The sequence below is a fragment of the Cibotium barometz genome, chromosome 28 (assembly GCF_041138505.1).
Source record: "Cibotium barometz isolate CiBa-2024 chromosome 28, ASM4113850v1, whole genome shotgun sequence".
NCBI classification, from domain to species: Eukaryota; Viridiplantae; Streptophyta; class Polypodiopsida; order Cyatheales; family Cibotiaceae; genus Cibotium; species Cibotium barometz.
The window spans coordinates 47,935,795-47,957,987 of NC_141073.1; the positions used below are offsets into that span (position 1 = coordinate 47,935,795).

The 22,193-nt window shown below is 43.1% G+C and overlaps 1 protein-coding gene across 1 annotated transcript; it reads left to right on the forward strand.

Moving 5' to 3' along the window:
• The first annotated feature begins 5,016 nt into the window (after positions 1-5,016).
• On the forward strand, positions 5,017-6,271 carry LOC147622878 (karrikin insensitive 2 receptor CA-like). The gene is made up of 2 exons (XM_086822500.1): positions 5,017-5,479; positions 5,567-6,271. Exons 1-2 carry the CDS (start codon positions 5,091-5,093, stop codon positions 6,021-6,023), a joined length of 846 nt encoding a protein of 281 aa, XP_086678626.1. The 5' UTR covers positions 5,017-5,090; the 3' UTR covers positions 6,024-6,271.
• Positions 6,272-22,193: the final 15,922 nt, after the last annotated feature.

Consider the following 22,193-nt stretch of genomic DNA (forward strand, 5'->3'; position numbering starts at 1 on the left):
TGTTGGACTATTCTGAAACCCATGTGCAGTCAAATATGCATGTATTTTTTCATACCAAGCTCGTGGAGCTTGCTTTAAACCATATAAAGCCTTTTTTAACCTGCACACTTTGTTTTCCTGCCCTCTTTGAACAAAACCACGAGGCTGCGATACATACACCTCCTCATGCAAATCTCCATTTAAGAACGCAGTCTTTATGTCCAGCTGATGTACATTCCAACCATTATGAGCTGCTAATGCACAGATGCTACGAACAGTGGTCATACGACATGTGGGAGCAAAAGTCTCATCAAAATCAATGCCCTTCTCTTGAGCATAACCTTTTGCAACAAGCCTAGCCTTATGGCGATCCACTGTGCCATCAGGCTTACGCTTCAATTTGTATACCCACTTAGTGCCAATGGCCTTCTTGCCAGGGGGCAAGTCACATAAAGACCATGTACCATTCTTCATAATAGCATCGTATTCTGCTTGCATAGCAGCCATCCAATTTTCTGAACTTTGTGCCTCATCAAATGAAACAGGCTCACTTTCATCGCACATACTAGAAACAGCCAATGCATAACAATCTGACGCATAAGAGGCACCATGAGAGCCAGAACGAGTGCGACTAGACAAAGGGGCATCCAACTTGCTGTCACGCAAAGTCTGCACCAGCCATCTAGGCATATTCCTAGAGCCCTCAATCTCTTGTCTCTCATCCTCAAGTGCATCATGCACATCTGCATCAGATATAGGCTGATCTGTGCCATCATTTAAAACCTGCATAGGCTGAAAAACTGCCTCATGAGGTATTGCACTTGACTGTGCACCACTGAAAAGAGGCAACAATGTATCATAGACATCACGTGAGCTGATATCTGTCTCCTTAGTACATGAAACCAAGGGCTGAACTGCATCTTCCACAAATACAACATCACGGCTAACCAAAATGCGCTTTGTCTGTGGATGATACAAACGATAGCCTTTGCTCTCAGCACTATATCCAACAAAAATACATTTGACAGCTTTGTCATCCAATTTTCTGCGATGTTGCACAGGCACTAATGCATATGCCAGGCAACCAAAAACACGTAAATGGCCAACAGATGGCTTGCGGCCATGCCAAGCCTCATATGGAGTGACAACCTGTAATGCTTTGGTGGGACACCTGTTTAGTACATAAGTGGCACACATGACAGCCTCAAGCCAAAAACCATGTGGTAGACTTTGACTCTTAACCATACATCTTGCCATTTCCATGAGAGACCTGTTTTTTCTCTCAGCCACACCATTTTGCTGTGGTGTATACGGCACTGTACATTGGTGTTTTATCCCACGCTCAGCCAGAAATGCATTAAATTCTGAAGACATATACTCCCCCCCTCGATCTGAACGGAGGGTGCCCATCTTACTTTCTGACACATTTTCAGCCATAACCAAAAACTGTTTGAAGCACAAAAACACTTCGGACTTTGCCTTCAAAGGATATACCCATGCATGCCTGGTAAAATCATCAATGAAAGTCACGAAGTAAAGGTAGTTTCCAAATGATGGAGTTTGCATGGGACCACAAACATCACTGTGAACAAGCTGCAATCTGCGTTCAGCTCTCACTGATCCATCTTTGGGAAAGGAAGCACGCTGCATTTTACCCAATATGCAGCCCTCACAAACATGCTTGACAGGTGCCTCAAGCTTAGGCAAAGAAGACACCATTTCAGATTTCTGCAGGCGCAGCAAACTTGCAAAATTCAGATGACCAAAACGTGCATGCCACAGTTTTGCATTTGAAATAGCCTGCGTATCCATAATAGCACATGCTGAATCCTCTACACATTTGCCATCCATATTGAGCTTATACAGCCCCTCGACATAGTGAACCAGATGCTACAATGATGTCACCACAAGAGAGATCATGAACAGTACATCTGTCATCCACAAATTTTACAACCAAACCTGTTTTGGCAAATGCGGAGACTGACAGCAGATTTTTTTTGATCCCTGGCACATACAATGCATCAAAAAGTGTAAAGGTGTTGCCATTTGCAACATTCAGCACAATCTGTCCAACTCCTTTAACGGGATAAGAGGAGTTATTGGCACAAGTGACAGTATTCCCTGTGGGAGCAGACTCAAGGAAAGTGAATAAACTGCGCTGCGAGGTGATATGCTTAGTGGCACCACTGTCAAAGTACCATACATCTGAATCTACTGCAGACATACATGTGTCATGCAAAGATGGGTCATAACTGCACTGCGCATTGAATGCCCATTCTATATCTAGCACAACATTAGCAGATTCATTGTTAGAAGGAGAGGCATCTGCAACAGCCATACCAGCCTCTTTCTTCTTAGCCGCTTTCGCAGCCAGCTTAGGACACGCTTTGATGACATGATCATTTCCCTTACAGTACTTGCAAAATGTCTTCTGTTTGTCACCCTTCTTCTCATCTTTGTCTTCCTTCTTTGGTTGCGCAGCATTTGCAGATTTCTGCTTACTAGAAGAAAAGCCAGCTTTACCTTTCCCGCTTCTCTGACTAGCAACGAAAGCTTGATCTGCGACACGCATAATATTCCTGTTTTGCCTTGACTGGTCTTCTTGCAGCAAAACAGAAACTAACTCCTCAAATGATAAGGCATTGGGATTGCCTTTCATCATCAAGCGAAGAGTGGAAGCAAAACCCTGATAAGAATCTGGTAGACCATTCAAAACAGTCTGCACAAGTGAACTGTTAGACAGGATTTCATCTGCAGAAATGAGCTGCTCTTTGAAATCCTTGATCTTTGTCAAAAAGCTATCCATAGAATCACCTTCGTTCATATGCTCACTCTCCAACTGTTTTCGGAGATAAGCAACACGAGCCTCATTTCTTGCCTGATACAATGTGGCAAGTACATCCCAAGCATCCTTAGAAGTCCTGCAGGAGCGAATATGTGGGATAATGGTACGTTTGACAGACAGCGCAATCAAGGCATGAGCCTGCGCATCTCTACCATCCCAACGAATCTGCTCTGCTGAAAGTGGTGGTTCTCGAACAGCTGCTACAGCACTTGTGCCTGCACCATCATCAACAGTACCTGTTTCTGATGTGTTTGCAGCATTCCCAGCCACAATAGGACGTGCATCAATACCCTGCACAATGTTCCATAACCCCTTTGCTACCAATACATGTCGCATCATATATGCCCACAATGGATAGTTGGTGCCATCCAACTTATCCTCAGCAGCCAACATGCGGAATACATCATTGTTGTCAGCCATGGCCAATGACTGTACTACTAGATGTAAATGCTGTCTGTAAGAGGTAAACCTGTATAAAATCGACCTGTGCTATGTAGCACAGCCCAAAACAGACGAATGGGCACCTGTCCTGCAGATTTTAATCTTGACAAAAAATCTGCAGACGCTCGTGAAACCTCGTCGCAATCGGAGGAGATGAAGCGGCAGGTGCCGGTGATGCTGCCCGGGAGGAGGAAGCCTGCTCTGATACCAATTGTTGGAATTAGGGTTGCAGGAATGCACACACAACTTCAAGAAGATGAGGAAGCTTGAGCACAACACAGTAGTGTATTATGAGTGCCAAAAATGAAAGATGACAAGCCCTAGAAGATAATGGGCGTATATACAATGCACGGGGGAAAAAACCTCCTAGTGAGGGAAAAAGTGCCCCGGCGGTCCTAAGTGTGTTCACACACATCACTACTATAATATGGTAACATAGACCATTTTTTAATGAATGTACCCTTTGAAAGGGTGATTTCAAGCTAAGTCAGATTGCATGCAAATGATGTTGCAGAGTGATTATGTACCAATATGACTCTATCTCACTTAATGGTGTGAAGTGGCTAAATAACTTGTGGAATATTAAAGAATTTTAATGATATGCTAGAGGCCTATCAAACTAGGGATTGTTTCTACAAGGTATCGAGTGGCGAAAAGGTGGAGCTTCTTTGGCCACCTTGAAGCTTATTTGTCAAAAGGCAAAGTGTGCAACTGGAATTCTAGTCTTTTGCAAGTGTCACAAGCTTATAATGGATCTTTTGCCTTTTTTTGTGAGATATAATATTTTATGTATGCCCTTATTTGAGTCGTGGAATTGCGTGTTCATAAGCTAGGGCGTTACATCTCAAGCAAGAGGCTATTGATTACATGGTATCATTTTGAACTGCAACAAGGACTTAGATCTACTTTTCCAAACGTCTTTCTACCTATGAATTGGCTCTTTAGAGGTAGCATGTGAATTGGTTTTTTACATTATGAGGGTGGGTACTAAAATTAGATGCCATGAGGGTAGACTCTAACCCAATACCTCTACTTTGGGAGGCAGGGTACTACCCATGGATCAATACCTCTACTTTGGGAGGCACGGGTGCTACCACTCTAGTCCAATACCTCTACTTTGGGAGCCAGGACGAGGTTCTTGGCTACCTGTTTGTTGAACAATGGCCGGATATTGCCATCGTGGTGCATGCGTGGATAGGCCCCTTCAAAGAAGTTTTTAATGTTTATGGCGTTCTTTATGTGTTTTACACATGCGGATTGTATAAGAGATCGGCGTTCTTGAAAAAATTTGACGAGTCCCGGGGCTTGAGATTCCGTTCTCTTCATTTCTATGCTAACGTTCCAGTCGATTAGAGTCACTTCCATCACCCTACTATGCGTAGGCATGACACACCGTGCGCCCCTTGGCTTTGCAGCCTTGAGTCTTTGCATTATTGCTTCGGCGGTTTGGCGTTGCATGATTGGGCCTACCGTCCGTTAGTCGATGGTGCAGTGTCGGCTCACTGGCGACGGTGGATGGAGCCTTTTTTAAGTTGTAGCGACCCAAAGAGTTGGGTGAAAGGGAGAGCTGGGCCGAAAAGCTAGCCTCTGGCCTGAAGCGGGGATCAGCAAAAAGGCTTTCTCCTGTCATCTTGCCTTTTCACGAAAAGGTTGATGTACACCCTCCACCAGCGGATCACTCACTTTTCTTGAAAGTGGGTATGGATTGGGTCGTTTGGTACGTTTATAAAGCCATCTCTACTCTAGGGGTTTCTTACACACACACAGCCTTGCAGTGCGCTATAGAGCAGTATTTTACCCTTAGTTTTCCCAAGCATTAGCAAGCATGTTGCCAACAGGAAAGGAGCTCGTGGAGTCCTTGAACGTTAGAGTAGTTGGTTGGGGGCTCCGAACTCTTGTGCTCGCTCATGGGTTCGGTTGCACACAGTCCCTGTGGGATTATGTGCTCCCTTCTCTTGTTCACAACAACATGAACTACAAAGTCATCATGTTCGATTGGCCGGGCGCTTCTACAACAAACGTGAACGATTTCGACTCCCTTCTCTTCAAATCTTACCATGGTTTCGCTCAGACGTTGCTAGCTCTTCTCAAAGAGCTGCAAGTGGATTCGTGTACCTTTGTGGGACATTCCATGTCCGCAATGATAGGCTGCATTGCTGCTCTAAGCCAGCCCAGCCTGTTTGACAAGCTCATCCTCGTGGGGGCTTCTCCCAGGTACTGGCCGGCCACTAATTACGTTTCCTTAATCTCGCATGCTCGGAAGATGCGTCTCTAATTGGATGTTATGCTTGTGTGATTCAGGTATCTGAATGAGCGCGACTACTACGGGGGGTTTGAGCAGGAGGATCTGGACCACCTCTACGATGCGATGGCCGCCGATTTCCAAGGATGGGCAGCCAGCTTTGGCCCCTCCGTGGTGGGAGTGGAGGGCGCCCATGATGCTATCGAGAGGTTCACGGCCACGCTGTCCGGCATGAGGCCGGACGTGGCGATCGCCATGGCCAAGGCCATCTTCGAGAGCGACTACAGGAGCATTGTAGAGGAGGTGAAGGGCAAGATGATGGAGGTGCATGTCCTGCAGACTCGGAAGGACCTTGCGGTGCCCCTCGTGGTTTCCGACTACTTGAAACACCACCTCGGCAGCAAAGGCTGGGTAGAAGTCCTGCAGACGGACGGCCACCTGCCCCAACTCTCAGCCCCCCACTTGTTCACTACGGCCTTGCTTAGACACCTCAACAATGACAACAACAACGATTAGCTGCAACTCTCTGTATGCGTGTGCGTGCGTGCGTGTGTGCGTGTGTGCGTGCGTGCGTGCGTGCCTTTTGGATGTTGTCTCTGCGTCTTCGTTTTAGTGTTATCGAGTCATCTTATTCCCCACACGTGAGCTCTTGACTGCATTTCTATGCTATTGTAAATGGAATAACGTAATCAGAAACCAAGAGATTGTAGTTTCTGGGTGGATTCTTGTCAGTTAATTATAATGCTAGCACCAAACATTGAATTCTTGCCCCCACCAGCAGCATATGGCAAAGTTGGAGTGCTGTTTTTAATGAACACCTGCATTTGGATAAAACGTGCCTCCTCTTCCACTGTTTATTTTAGAAGTCGGAAGTCCGATTGAAATATTAATGCAGCAACTAACATCCTTTCCGCGGGGGACAATCCTCTGTAGTAACTATGTGCTCAGATATATTAAACAAAATATTAGCTTTAACAGTGATTTTTTAAAGACCGCATATCAATCCAGTTAGCCGTCGGCAGCTGTTACATGCGAGAGGGTGCATATGATGGTTGATATTTGGATGTCTGTGTGAAGCTCACTTCTTCCTAACATTCCCCCTGGCTTCTATGTAAACGCAATAATCAATCTAATCACCTATTCGACCAGACCTCGTTTTCATTGCTACTCAAACATGGTGTCATCCCTTAAGTTTTAGATGGCTCTCCCTTGCTTGATCCTTTCAATCTCCGCTAGGCTTCAACCTTGCACCCTCAATACCTGCACACATGTGGCCCAATTCTTAAAGATGAAAGATCAGGGCAACCATACCCTGCTGCCATAACAATCGCTGCAAGTTAAGGTCTCCATCAAAAGCAGATCAACGCAACATCGAGCTCAACATGCAAGGTATATATGCACACAACAAAATTCACCTAGTAGAGAGGATTATGTTTTGAGGCTTTCGAGGGAGTTGCTAAAAACGTTTAGTGAAAAGTTAGGAGCCTCGGCCATATTACACTCCAAACTATTTTTCAGTAAAATTCTTCAAAATAATGATGCTTTTCCCAATGCTACCTTATGTATTTTTTCAAAAAAGGGCAGATGAATTATAGAAAAGGGATCCAAGGTTACATTGGCCACGTGTAGGCCGGTGATTCAGTCGGCCATGTGGCACGCATGCAAAAGCATGTGCTGACGCGTGTGAGAGGAGAAAGCTATTGGCTGCATGATCTGAATCCTTGCGATGGCGTCTTTGCATGGCGAGCCCTCCAACCTGGAGTCTGCACATTCTACGGCCTTGCTAGTGATGAGTTTAGAGAAGCCTCTCACCTCTCCTCCTCCTTCCACTTGCGGATCGATCTCCTCTCCCTTCTTTCTCTGGTCTGCCTTGCCGCCGGCTCCTTCTCTCAACTCTGGTCGACGGGTGGGGCTAGCAGTGGAATATCATCTTTCTGTTGGCGTCACTTCCTCCTTGTCTCTTCCAGCACGGAAAGTTCTGACTCTGCCCCTGCTTCTCCAATCGCAGGGGGAGGATGGTGCTGGTTTTTTTTTTTTTAAAGGCTCCCTCAACGGGCCGCTGGGCGACAGTACTTCTGTGATGTTTCTTTTCCTTTCTTAATGATGAGTCAGGATGGCGGTGCCCTCTGGCAGAAGAAGGGGGCTAGCTCTGGGGGGCATGAAGTTTCCTCTCTCCTTTGGCTGGTTGACTACGATCCATATGTAGGAGCCCTCATGGGGCCCTTGATCTTTTGACTTGGATCACCAGGTCGCCTTCCACTCATGGGTAACGGTTGAGATATTTCAGGAATCCTCTGCTCTGATTCTTTTCCCTTCCTTGCAGGTGCACCAGGAGAGGTAGCTGAGACTAGTACAGGACTCTTCTTGATTTGGGGCTCTGCATTCAATGGCTATGGCATATCTGCTGCCCTGCGGTCTTGGTCTGACATGAGAGGATCTGCCGGTTTGCGTGAGTCTCACCAGATTTCCTGGAGGGCAGGCCAGCGGTGCCTCTCTGTACCCGCCAGGTCACTTTGCCCTAGCTGCTTTTTCAGCTTCTCTTGGTTGATTCTTAATGCCTGCATGTCTGATGTATCTCCTCTTCTCCTGTGGTGGGGGGGAGAGATAGGTTTGTTTACTGCATCCTTCTAATAGCTTCTATTAATGCTCTGTCTTTTGAGAGGATTAGAAGGATCTTGCCTCTGGTTCTTTCAAGTAGTTCCAATGTGTAGTCTGATTTTCTCTTTTGTAGTTTAATCAACAGCCTCTTCTCTAGCTTGAATAGGGCTTGTGTCTGGTTATTCCAGTATCTGATGCATGTTGTGGCAGCTAGAGGAGGGCCCTTGATTTCAGGGTTATCAAAAGTGACAGCTAACCTCTGAAGCCATGCATGCCATAGGTACTCGCATCTTATTGCATTCCACAGAGATGTAGAGCAACCTATGTTTTCTCCTAGAATTGTATTCTTCCAGTTTACATCTTTCCCCCATCTAAGAATAACTGCATGTAGCTCTTTGTAGGACCCTGAGATGTGATTGCAGTGTATAAAAATGTGTAGATCATCCTCAGGAAGGCCACATCTAGAACATTGGTCTGTGGCTATGTTGAAATTGGCTGCTTTGCTCTGTGTCGTCCAGATGGCTCTGTATGCAATCAACCAAGCGAGACAAGATTTCTTAGGATCTATGTGAGGATTCCACAACTCCTTGAGGCAGCTGTACCATCTTTTCCTGTCCCAGGCTATGTTCCATCTGCGGTTCAGAGTAACCTGAATAGGGGGGGACTTTTCAAGAAAAGGAATGGGTAGAAGGGGTTTATTCTTTAACCATCGAAGGGCCAGGATGTTGAAGTTGGGGGGTCTGCTGATTCTCCAGATTTCCTGGGTATTCCATTGGAATGTTCTGCTTTGTATTAGGTCTAGCTCTGGGGTTCTGCAGTCGTATTTGGCTACCAGCTCTGCTCTTGTGAGCCAAGTGTCGGTGTAGGGGTTATAGATGTCTGACCAAGTAGCAAGTCCTTTTAAGGGCTATTTTCTCTTCTTCTGGTTCTAGTAGAGGATGAGGGAGAATAGACCACCAGCAGGAGTCGGCGGCTATTAAACCTTCTGATTTCTTGTCATTGAGATTGAAGGACAGTAAACCTTTAGATCTGAACCAGGCTTTCCAGATTGAGGTAACCAGGTGACTACCTTTAGGGGTAATGGGGTGTTTGGATGCTACTATGGTGGTAATGGGTAGATTTAGCCATTTATTGTGACCGGTGATTGAAAATCTGTGGAGGTCTTTGACCAGGAGCTAAGCCCAGTCTTCAGTTGGATTCTCCAACGCTCTGATTATCCATTTAGCAGCCATTCTGTCAGCAAGCAGCCGAATGTCTATAATCCCCAGTCCTCCCTTGGCTTTGGGGACCGTGCAGATATCCCACTTAACTTTAGGTCTACTTCTGTTCCATGGGTCACCTCCCCAAAGGTAGTTTCTGCATAGCTTGGTGAATTCATTGAGATCAGCATCAGGAGGCCTCCAGCAGCTGAGAAAGTAGATCGTAGAGGGGATGATGAAGTGGTTGAGGACCATAATTCTACCCGCTAGAGAAAGTTGCTTCCTTTTCCATCTCAGCAGCTTACTTTCTATTTTTTCCATTACTACCCACTGCCATCTTTGCTTCATTGACACCCTGAAACCCATGGGGATTCCAAGAAGCCTGAAAATTTCCCCATCTTGGATGCTATGACATCCTGTTTCCATGAGCCACGAGGGGGGGGGGAACAATGAGAGTTTTGATACCTGTTTTATTGTGATTGACTTTGGATCCTGAGGCCTCACAGTAGGTTTGGAGACAGCTCCAGAGTACCTTGATATTCTCCTCTTCATTTGCTATGAGGCTGTTGGTGTCATCCGCGAACATCTGTGTGCACATTTGCTCTCCGTTAGGAAGTTTGATGCCCACTAGTTCTCCTTTGATTATCTTGTCCTTTATCAGCCAATTGAGCCCATCTGCAGCTATGGCATAGAGGAGGGGGGCTAGAGGGCATCCTTGTCTAATACTTTTTTCAAGAGGGAAAGGGTCTGACAGCTCTCCATTGAGAATAATTTTGGCTTTGGCATTCCCAAAAAGTGTATGAACCATATGAGAGAACTGGGGTCCCAGACCCATATCTCTTAGGGATTGGAGGATGTAGTCCCACTGGATTCTGTCGTATGCTTTCTCAAAGTCGATCTTTATGAAGAGGAAATCCTGGCTGGATTTTTCTGCATAGTCAAAACCTTCCCAAAGGGCGATTATGGAGTCCAGGATGTATCGACCTTTGATGAATCCTTTTTGTTCCCTTGAAATCCAGTGTTTCATGTGTTTACTCAGTCTAATGGCTAGCGCTTTGGCTAAAATTTTGTAAACACTATTAAGCATAGTGAGAGGTCTCCAGTTTCCCATGATCTCCTTGGGGCCTTTTTTATGGATCAACTTGATGAGACCTTCATTGATTTGTGTTGGCAGTGCTCCATATTTCAGTGATTCATGCCATACTTTGAGGATGGGGCCTGTTAGCACTTCACAAAAGGATTGAAAAAACTCGGCAGGGAGACCATCCTCGCGTGGGCTCTTGTTAGGTTTGAGGGAAAAGATGACCTCTTTAAGTTCCTCCTGAGTGATGTCTTACTCTAGGGAAGCAGCTATGTTGGCTGGGACTGTTATAGGTCTGACTTGTTTGATTGCTTCCATTGCGGGGCTGCCTTGGTTGGGGAGGGGGGACCTTCTTTCTGGAAGATGTTGCTGTAGTACTCAGTGATCGGATGCCAAAATCCAAAAATGCATCTTCTTGGGTTACACCATGGAGTCAAAGGGATAATACCCCTATGACCCTCAACCAAACTCTAAAAATGCATCTTTTTGGGTTATACCATGGAGTCAAAGGGATACATTCTATATGACCCTCAGGGCAAAGAAGGTCAAAGTGAGTTGTGATGTGGTATTTTAGGAACAACCACGTCAGATGCTTCCTTATCCTTCATATAACAAGGAAATTAAAAAAAGTAACATAACCTCCACATGTAACATATGCTTCCTTGAATTTTGATGGAGAGTAGCTCATAGCATTTCCTATGGAGATGGATTTTGAAGAAGAAGAATAAGAGCATAATGTGCCACAAAAAGGTAACCCATTTCCTAAGTGGTATAGATAACTTTTGGATGGAGAGGAACCTCCAGTCGTGCCACCATCGAGAGGGTGTGTTAAAGGGAGGTTAAAGGGATACCTTCTTTATAACCCTCAAGGCAAAGAAGATCAAAGTGAGTTGTGATGTGGTATTTTAGGAACAACCACATCATGTGATTTCTTCTTCTTCATTATGTAACAAGGAAATCACCAAGGCAACATAATCTCCATATGCAAAACCTCCACATGTAACACATGCTTCCTTGCATTTTGATGGGGATTAGCTCATACCATTTCCTATGGATATGGATTTTGCAGAAGAAGAATAAGAGCATGATGTTCCATAAAAAGATAACCCATTTCCTAAGTAGTATAGATAACTTTTGGATGGAGAAGAACCTCTAGCCGTACTATTGAAAATCATGGATCGAGCTCTCCTAATGATAAAATTACTTCCTAATTAGATACTAATCTAAACTAATTAAACATGATTAATATGACTAATCTAAGGTGGATGGATCCTAAGAGTGCTCATGATGAGTGAGTAGTGTGAATGAACTCAAGTACAATTAGGTTACAAGATTGAAACTTGTACTCATATAGAGACTTGAGATTTGTGCAAGTGCTTATGTCTTACATTGCTTGAAATGGCTCCCTTTTATATGAGGAGGTACACCCTTGGGGATAATTCCCTTTGCTCATGTGGCTTCATGGTCAACTTTGCTCTTGTTGTTTGGCTTGCTCAACTCACTCCTTATCTCTTCCTTACTCTTTGGAACCACATTTCTCAACACCCACCCTTAGTGCCAAATCTTTGGGCTACTCAAGGTGGTTAGATGCGTGTTTTACAACTTATTTTCACTCTCCCTCATTTCTAACTTGGCTGGGTAATCCAGAGGCTCTTTGGCTTCATTACTCTCTAGCTCAGAGGTTATTTTTGGAGGTGGTTGGGTTAATTTATCTTTGATTATCACTCCCCATGGGTGCTCTTTAGCTACTCTCAGCAGGTGGTCGAGTGTTAGAACTTGCTTTGGGCCTACTCAAATGGTGGCCTTACAACATGATAATTTTTGTTAAGAGTTTGTTGTCGATGCCCAGGTTGTTTGATGAAGAACATGTCGATGATGATGACTTTAGTGAAGTACACACTATTACACACGTTGCGAAAGGATTTAATGTATGTGAGAAATGCGAGCACTGCATCGTGTTGCTCTGCTGCCTCTGCTGCAGACCACAAAAAAATGCCGACTACCTCTGGCAGATTTCTGCTTCAAACTATTGCCTGCTGGTAGTGTTTGTTGCTGCTAGCACTAATCCGCCTTTCTTCTCAACGTTTTGTTGTGCACAGCCTTCAAGATGCTATGGGTAGAATGATGTGTTACTCACGGGAAACGACGTCCCCTAGCTCACTAATCGCTTAATCATCCTCTACAATGTAGCTGAGTTGCTGTAAAACGAATTCTCTTTCTGTCCCTCTTTGCGCTCTCTCTATCTTCGCTCACTATTGCTCTCGACCTTTTCTGTGCTTGTTTGACAGTTGTACTGCTTCTGTGGCTCTCTTACGTGCTTGATCATGGTACTCCAGCTCTGCTCAGTGCTCTACTACGCCTTGCTTCTGCTCAAGATGTGTTGTTTACGGGCAGTTGTTGTCCCCTTCAATTTGTGCGCTCTCTTGCCGGTTATGCTCCACACGTGCTCTTCTTCTATTCATGTGTGAGCCGCACCATGATCTTCTTTCTTCGCCTTGTTGGTTCTGCACTTGAGCTGCAGCTTTTGTTCTACATGTTGATGATGCAATAGATGTTCGTGTTGCTCAGCTACTCAAGTTCAGAGTTGATTGCCATTGTGTTGCTTGTCTTAGTTTCATAAACTTGCAAGATAAGTTAACTGCTATTGTGCACACTTGCTCTAGCCTCTATTGTGCTATAACTATGAGTACACTCGTTGCCAAACTGTGGCCCTCTTTGCAACAAGAGGTGACAAAGAAGATGATCCTTGAAGCCTTAATTCAAAAATTTTAATAAAGAAGGTCGAGGAGAGATCTAATCCAAATCATAATCACTCTCTAATTAAACCATTTTACTAATGGAATCCTTAATCTCTTTCTAATGAACTGAACATAAACCAAGAGCTCTAGACCTAAGCTTTGATACCATGTTGAAAATCATGGATTGAGCTCTCTTAATGATAAAATTACTTCCTAATTAGATACTAATCTAAACTAATTAAACATGATTAATATGACTAATCTAAGGTAGATGGAGCCTAAGAGTGCTCATGATGATGAGTGAGTAGTGTGAATGAACTCAAGTACAATTAGGTTATAAAATTGAAACTTGTACTCATATAGAGACTTGAGATTTATGCAAGTGCTTGTATCTTACATTGCTTGAAACTTGGGGATAATTCTCTTTGCTCATGTGACTTCATGCTAGACTTTGCTCTTGTTTGTCTTGCTCAACTTGCTCCCTATCTCTTCCTTACTCTTTGGAACCACATTTCTCAACACGTATCACCATCAAGGATGTGTCTCAAGATCAGAAGGTTAGAGGAGAAAAATAGGACTAGAGAGAATCTTGTGAATTTTTCTGTCATGAAAGAGGTACTCAAGATTCATAACCCCTATCATAGAAGGGGATGATCAGGAGTGCATGCAAGTGTATGGAAGCAACCATGCAAGTAGAATATGTCCCCATCCTAAAAAACCACACTTGGTATATGTTATAAATGGTTGACCTCCAAGACACAAGGTATTTGGCACTAATAGCATTTACAAAGCACAATACAAATCTAAAGATAATTTAGAAAACTAAAAATCATGGTTGGTTACAACAGTTTTTGCACAAGTTTAAGGTTTTGACTTTTAAGAGACCTTTACTCCTACCACCAAGTTAACCACAATTTACATTATTCTTGTAGCATTAGCGGAGGAATCATTTGAAATAAGGAATGTGGGAGTTATGATATATCTAAGGTATGACATCACCTATGCTACACAAGAAAGACCAGTGGGCTTTTGTGTCTTAGATTGGGTAGGTGATTTAGACACTAGGTGTTTAGTAATAGGGTCTTGTTTTTCTCTTAGTTTGGGATGCATTTCTTAGATCTAAAAGAAACAAGCCACTGTTGCACTCCCATTGATCTTTACATGTGAGGCATTGTGGATGAAAACGATTCTATAGGATATGGGAGTGGAGCAATCTACATCACTTTAATGTGATAGTGCATGGCCACCAGTAATCACAAATATCATGAAACACATGATATTCATTATCACTTTGTACATGAGATCATCATGTTTAGGAGGGTCAAGATGGTCTATTACCCAGCAACAAAGAATTATGTAGACATCTTCACAAAGGCTCTTAATTAGCATGGACCGGATCGAACCACGACTTAGCATTGAACTATAAAGGTAGTTCACATTCTTTTGGACATTGTGAGATGGGGGGGTATTGGATGTCAATGCTCCACCCTCGTTTAATTTTGTCTAGGAACTAGCTCATTTTTGCATGAAACACCTCCCCCTTGCATTATGAGGAGTATCCATGTTTGAGCAGCGCTCACATGGAAAAGTGGCCTAGGAGGCCGAATAGTGTAGAGACAGGTTGGATTAGATTCAACATAGTGCCAAAAAGGCTACATGCTACATTAAATCATTATCTCATAATAGTCACACATGGAGTATGGACAATTAAGAATGGGGGTGTTTTTGATATCGATTCTCCACTCTCATATTGTACTATCTGAGTACTATATCTAGGCACTATCAATCTCATGTTTATATGTTTACACGATCTCCATTATAAGGAGTAGCCATCTTTGAGCAACCTAGGCGCCTACCATCCCTTATTCAAATGGGAAGTGTGGCCTAGGAGGCCAGATGGTTTAGAGATAGCCTGGATTAGAGTTTGCACACTGTTAAATAGGCTACATGCTCCATCACACTACCAAATAGAGTACATGTTACATTGAATCATTATCTGATAAAGGTCCGCACATGAAGTAGGTAGACTTTACTCTTGGAGACCATGTCTTAATGATGCAACCGAAACAAAAAAAAACCATGTGGAACCTGCTCTTAGGAGATGTGAACCCCCAAGCATGTAGATATCTATACATGTAGTCTCTCTCTATGATGCAATAAAAACTGAAACACTTGTGTGGACCCCTAAGCATATAGATTTTTGTACATGTAGCCAACCTCTATGATGCAACTGAAATAGAAAACTTCACTATGCACTTTGATGGAGCCTTTAGCCCTTCCAGGCAATGTGGGGCTGGCGGGACAGTTTTATTCGATCCAGAAGAAAAAGAGGTATGGGCCAAGGGTAGGGAATTTCCAAAGGCTATATCAAATAATGTGGCTGAGTACAATGCATTAATTTGGGGATTAGAAGATTACATAAAAGATGAAATTAAAGAGGTAGAGGTTAAAGGGGATTCGCAATTGGTCATCCGACAAATGAAAGGAGAATATAAGGCAAGGAGTCCTAATCTCCAAGAATTGTATAAAAGGGCAGTGGAGTTGAAAGAAGCTTTTGGGTTTTGTAAATTTGTGCATGTTAACAGGAAGGATAATCAAAAGGCTGATGAATTGGCTACTAAAACCTTGGCTTCTTTCAAAGTAGCTACTCTTGCATTAATGGATACAGGTTGGCCTGAGCTCCAAGATGTTCAACTCTATTTAGATACATGATACTTCCCTCCTGGATTGAATCCTCAACAACAGGAGCAAAGGCTTACAAGGAAAGGTCATCCTTACACAATTTTAGGGGGTGTTCTTTACAAGCAAGGTAAGGATAAGATTCTTAGGAGGGTAGTAAGCCTGGAAGAATATAAAAGGATTATGGAATTATGTCACGAATGTTCAGGTCCCTTTGCCTCAGCCAGCAGAGGATCCTTAACACAGGGTATTATTGGCCTCGACTCAGCAAAGATGTCTATGAGTGGTGCAGAAGCTGTGAAGTATGCCAGGCATATGGGCATAAGCAATTGGTTCCCGGACCCTTAAACCCTATCCCAGCATATGGTTCATTTGAAAGGTGGGGATTAGATTTTGTGGGCCCACTTCCTCGTTCCTCACATGGGAAGTATTACATATTCGTGGCCACAGATTATGCAACAAGGTGGACAGAAGCAAAGGCAATGGTCAATAATAAAGCAGTGGTTGTGGCATCCTTTCTCAGGAAATACATATGTGCCCGATTTGGGTGTCCATTAGAAATCCTTACGGATGGGGGGAGGCCTTTCACGAATGACTTGATTGAAGCTTTGGTGCAGAAATTAAAAATAAAGCATGCTATGTCAACTCCCTATTATCCCCAATGTAATGGTTTAGTAGAAAAAACTAATGGACTGCTTTGTGGATCTTTCTCTAAGCTAGTGGATACTATGAAGAGAAAGTGGGATGTGCATTTGCCAGAGGTCCTATGGGCCTATAGGACAACTCACAAACTCTCTCTTGGTTTCACACCTTTTCAATTAGTTTATGGAATGGAGGCTATTTTGCCAATAGAATTGGAAATCACAAGCCTTCGCACATATTTTGCACGCTTGAATAATGAAGAAGAAACACATGCCCAACGCCTAGCACAACTGGATCTTGGATGAGAGGCGACTTCAGGCACTTCAAGATTTGGAGGCTGCACAACAACGGCGCAAGGCAAGGCATGACACTCTCACGAGGAAGAAGAAGAAGCCAGAACTCAAGCAAGGAAGCTTAGTCATCATGAGATATGATGGCCGTGTGGAGAAACAGCTAGATAAGAAGCTTCTTCGACGCTAGGAAGGCCCCTTCAGGATAAAGCAAAAGTTCAAAAATAACACCTATCTTCTAGAGGATGCAAGTGGCCAGGAGGTTCCCGGACGTGCCAATGAGTATCGGCTAAAGATATTTTACCCTCAAGCACCATGGCCAGCAGACCCCCAAGACAAGCATGGAGGATCTGCTGCTGGGGGGAAAGATGTGACATGAAAAATTGATATCTTTCATTTTCAATTTTGTGCATATTTTGATGGTTTCTCAATGGTAATAAGGTGGAAGCTTGTTCAAGAAGATTGCAGCGCCCACAATGGAATAACGACGTGGTGATGCGGCAGCTTGGCGGCTACCCCGATAACAGCATTCTATCTTCAAATATAATGGTTTTACTTGATTTAGGGTGCACACATTGTAAATGCCGCAAGTATGCTTGATAAATACTTGGGTATGGTAGATAGGCTAGTGATGTGGAAAATAAAAGTGGGCCTTCATGCTCACATGGATTTCAATTGTATTATTAATATGGTATTCACCATAAGGCTACAAGTTGGGAAGTGTGGAAGGCATGTGGAGGAGTGTGTGTAGGTGCATAATTGGGAAAGATTCTTCTCGAATGCCTACATGGAAGAGGAGAATTCTGCCATGTGTAAGTGGGATCTCCACCTACATGCCACTTGGACTTGGCTATTATCTCATCACACTTTCAAAGTCAAAAAGTCTTCAATTTAATAATCAATAGAAGACTTAGCCTAAGAGGACGATTGATGGTGACACCTACCCTTATGTCACTGAAGGGTTGAAGATTTTTATGTTGTAATTTGTAACAATGGAAGAGAGGGTGATTCTCCACCTGTAAAAGGAGCCCTCCTCTCCCTTTCAAATCAATGAATGAAGCCTCCTCAATTGAGCATTTTGTATCATTGCCATTCTCTTATCTTTCAAACCCTTATTCAAACACTCTCTTTATATGTGAATATCTCATTTAGCATTAGTTCCTCATGCTTAACCCAATTTTGGACCTCTTTGATGATTCATGATAAGGGGGATAAGGAGTTATTATCTTGGTGGGCCTGTGACTTCTCAAGGTAGCCCTTGCCTTATTACCGCCCTCCTTTGGAGGTACCAATGGTTTTAGCAGTAATGAGCATGTGGAAAGACTTTGAGGACTATAGGTAAATCTTTACGATTGTCCACTGAGCAATGTTAACCCTTACCCTCTAGCTTGAATCATGAAGGAGATGAGAAGCAAGAGGCTATGTGAAAATTGAGGTTTCATGCAAAGAGAGAGAAGTGCAGTTTTTGCGATCCAATACCCAAATTTCAACCATCACTTGGGTATTGATTTCTAAAATTGATCATATGGCTAGGAAGCTCTTTATATGCTCTTTTTACTCATGTAACTAATTTCTTAATCCTTTACTTCATTGATGATCAGAATTTCTCCCAAAGTTGCTAACTTTTAGGCGAATTTTGACAGTTTTATAGTCTTGTAGTAAAATGCTCATAACTTTTCGCTCGGTTGTCCGTTTTTGAAAGTTTTTATATGGGCGCGAAGCTCTCTTCACGCTCTACGCATCTATGTTATCCTCTTTTGTACAACCTATATGGATTTAAAACTGTAATTCTCTGTGTATCTATGTTTTTATTGACTTTTGGCCATTCTTTCTTCTTAATAATGATTAATTCCTCTTAATCTCTTATCAAAAGGCCAATCCCATGTGTCTTATCCTCTTGTAATAAGTAATTGCTATATTCATTTGCTTTAATATGTTCCGACCAAATCGCCCAATTCGAACGGATGAACCTTACCAATATTCCCCGTATGTTTCTGTTCACATAATCCTGAGTCGGAAGATTTTCTTTCAACAAAGAATTGCCCTCTTGTTTGGAGCTGCCAGACTGGCAGAAATTCTTGCTTCTCCTGAGCCTTTCATCTTTCCTTCCATGAATTATGATCTCACCTTTGATGTGTATATCTTTATCTTAACCTAGGGAGAGAAAGGGAGGTGAGGAGGCTTTGAGGTTTCATACAAGTGTGTTTTGATTCTAAGAAGTGACCGAAGTCCAAACCCCAACTTCGTGTCACATCTTTTGGTGGAGGCGGCGGGCAGGTTTTACTTAGAATTATTCTATTTTAACCTCAAGGTCCCGCATGATTAAAGAAAAGTTATTTTGAAAAAAGTAAATTTCCCTTGTTGCTACTCATCTTTTGGTGCAAGATGTTCAACATTCCGGTGTTCCAAGGATCGGAAGGAGAAGACCTGGGGAGTTATATCCGAGAGTTTAACCGAGCATGCCGCTTGACGGGTTGGTCTATGAAGAAGAGGGAAGAAATACTTCCAGATTTCTTGGAGGGTGTGGCCTTAACTTGGTATGAGGCTTTGCCAGAGGAGTCCAAGAATGATTGGGAAAGGTTGACCAAAGCAATGAAGGAGAGGTTTGGGACAGTGGAGTCACCAAATGCTTTACTATTGCAATTGGATCAAATTTTCCAAAAGGAAGGAGAGTCAGTTTTTGCCTTTTCAGTGAGGTATGAAGCCTTATTCATTAAATATCAACAAGCTGCTTTACATGTTGTTGCTTCTTCTTCTTCACCTTCTATGGACAGGTATTTGCACCTTACTTGGGAAAGTTTATAAGGGTCTTTCTTGATGATTTTTGCATTTATTCAAGCCGCATGGATCACTTGGAAAAGTTGAGGTTGGCCTTGCAAAGTATTGATGATGCAAAAGGGTGTCTTAATCCTCGAAAATGCCGCTTAGCACGAAGGAAGGTGGTTCTCTTGGGACATGTTATTGCATAAGAAGGCATAGAGATGGATCCTGAGAAGGTGCAGGCAATTGTGGCCCTCCCACCGCCTACCAATGTGGAGGAGATAAGGAGAAGTTTGGGTAAAACAAAGTATTACCAATGCTTTGTTGACATGTTCTCTGAGAAGATGTATCCTATAAATCTATTGACAAAGAAGAATGTTTCTTTCCAATGGGGGCCCGATAAAATTCAATCTTTTTCTTTGCTCAAGGAATACATGAGTCAAAGTCCAATTGTGCAGCCTCCTACGTTGGGGGAGGACTTTTATGCGAACCCAAGTGTCTCATCACATTCAGTGGGTGCTATACTCTTGCAAAAGGGAGAGCAAGGGCGTATGCAACCAGTGTATTATGCAAGTCGACAACTCACTGATGCCGAGGAGAGGTATGGTGAGATGGAGAAAGGTGGTTTGTCTCTTGTTTTTGCAGTAAAGAAGTTCAGGTCATACTTGTTACCTCGCCCTTTTTTCTTCCTCACATCTCAACCTTCTTTACAATTCTTGGTCCGCAAAACCAATCCTGCAGGAGAGAAGTTTGCAAAGTGGATTTGCGAGCTTCAAGAATTCTCTTTTACTTTTATTATAGAAAACACCACTAGGGCCTCTCTTGCAGATTTGCTTACAAGGAAGGAAGAGGAAGAAGGAACAGGAGCAAAGGAAGAAGTATATGAAGATTTGGAAATGCCACCAACTGCTTCACTATGCATTTTGATGGAGCCTTTAGCCCTTCCAGGCAATGTGGGGCTGGGGGGACAGTTTTATTCGATCCAGAAGGAAAAGAGGTATGGGCCAAGGGTAGGAAATTTCCAAAGGCTATATCAAATAATGTGGCTGAGTACAATGCATTAATTTGGGGATTAGAAGATTGCATAAAAGATGAAATTAAAGAGGTAGAGGTTAAAGGGGATTCGCAATTGGTCATCCGACAAATGAAAGGAGAATATAAGGCAAGGAGTCCTAATCTCCAAGAATTGTATAAAAGGGCAGTGGAGTTGAAAGAAGCTTTTGGGTTTTGTAAATTTGTGCATGTTAACAGGAGGAATAATCAAAAGGCTGATGAATTGGCTACTAAAACCTTGGCTTCTTTCAAAGTAGCTACTCTTATATTAATGGATACAAGTTGGCCTGAGCTCCAAGATGTTCAACTCTATTTAGATACATGATACTTCCCTCCTGGATTGAATCCTCAACAGAAGCAAAGGCTTACAAGGAAAGGTCATCCTTACACAATTCTAGGGGATGTTCTTTACAAACAAGGTAAGGATAAGATTCTTAGGAGGGTAGTGAGCCTGGAAGAATCTAAAAGGATTATGGAATTATGTCATGAATGTTCAGGTCACTTTGCCTAAGCTAGCACAACTCGGAGGATCCTTAACAAAGGGTATTATTGGCCTCGACTCAGCAAAGATGTCTATGAGTGGTGCAGAAGCTGTGAAGTATGCCAGGCATATGGGCATAAGCAATTGGTTCCCGGACCCTTAAACCCTATCCCAGTATATGGTCCATTTGAAAGGTGGAGATTAGATTTTGTGGGCCCACTTCCTCGTTCCTCACATGGAAAGTATTACATATTGGTGGCCACAGATTATGCAACAAGGTGGGCAGAAGCAAAGGCAATGGTCAATAATAAAGCAGTGGGACTGTGGCATCCTTTCTCAGGTAATACATATGTGCCCGATTTGGGTGTCCATTAGAAATCCTTACGGATGGGGCGAGGCCTTTCAGGAATGACTTGATTGAAGCTTTGGTGCAGAAATTAAAAATAAAGCATGCTATGTCAACTCCCTATTATCCCCAATGTAATGGTTTAGTAGAAAAAACTAATGGACTGTTTTGTGGATCTTTCTCTAAGCTAGTGGATACTATGAAGAGAAAGTGGGATGTGCATTTGCCAGAGGTCCTATGGGCCTATAGGACAAACTATAGGCGCAAGGCAAGGCATATTATTATCTTGGTGGGCCTGTGACTTCTCAAGGTAACCCTTGCCTTATTGCCACCCTCCTTTGGAGGTACCAATGGTTCTAGTAGTAATGAGCATGTGGAAAGACCTTGGAGACCATAGGTAAATCTTTCTGACTGTCCATTGAGCAATGTTAACCCTTACCCTCTAGCTTGAATCATGAAGGAGATGAGAAGCAAGAGGCTATGTGAAAATTGAGGTTTCATGCAAAGAGAGGAAAGTGCAGTTTTTGCAGTCCAATACCCAAATTTCAACCGGTAATTACTCATCACTTGGGTATTGATTTCTAAAATTGATCATATGTCTAGGAAGCTCTTTATATGCTCTTTCCACTCATGTAACTAATTTCGTAATCCTTTACTTCCCTGATGATCAGAATTTCTCCCAAATTTGCTAACTTTTAGGCGAATTTTGACAGTTTTATAGTCTTGTAATAAAATACTCATAACTTTTCGCTCGGTTGTCCGTTTTTGAAAGTTTTTATAGAGGCACGAAGCTCTCTTCAAGCTCTACGCATCTATATA

Excerpts from the sequence above, each read along its gene's own strand:
- LOC147622878 (XM_086822500.1), top strand. The coding sequence starts at position 5,091 with ATGTTGCCAACAGGAAAGGAGCTCGTGGAGTCCTTGAACGTTAGAGTA. Across the intron at positions 5,480-5,566 it reads CTCGTGGGGGCTTCTCCCAG|GTATCTGAATGAGCGCGACT; the intron begins GTACTGGCCGGC and ends TGTGTGATTCAG.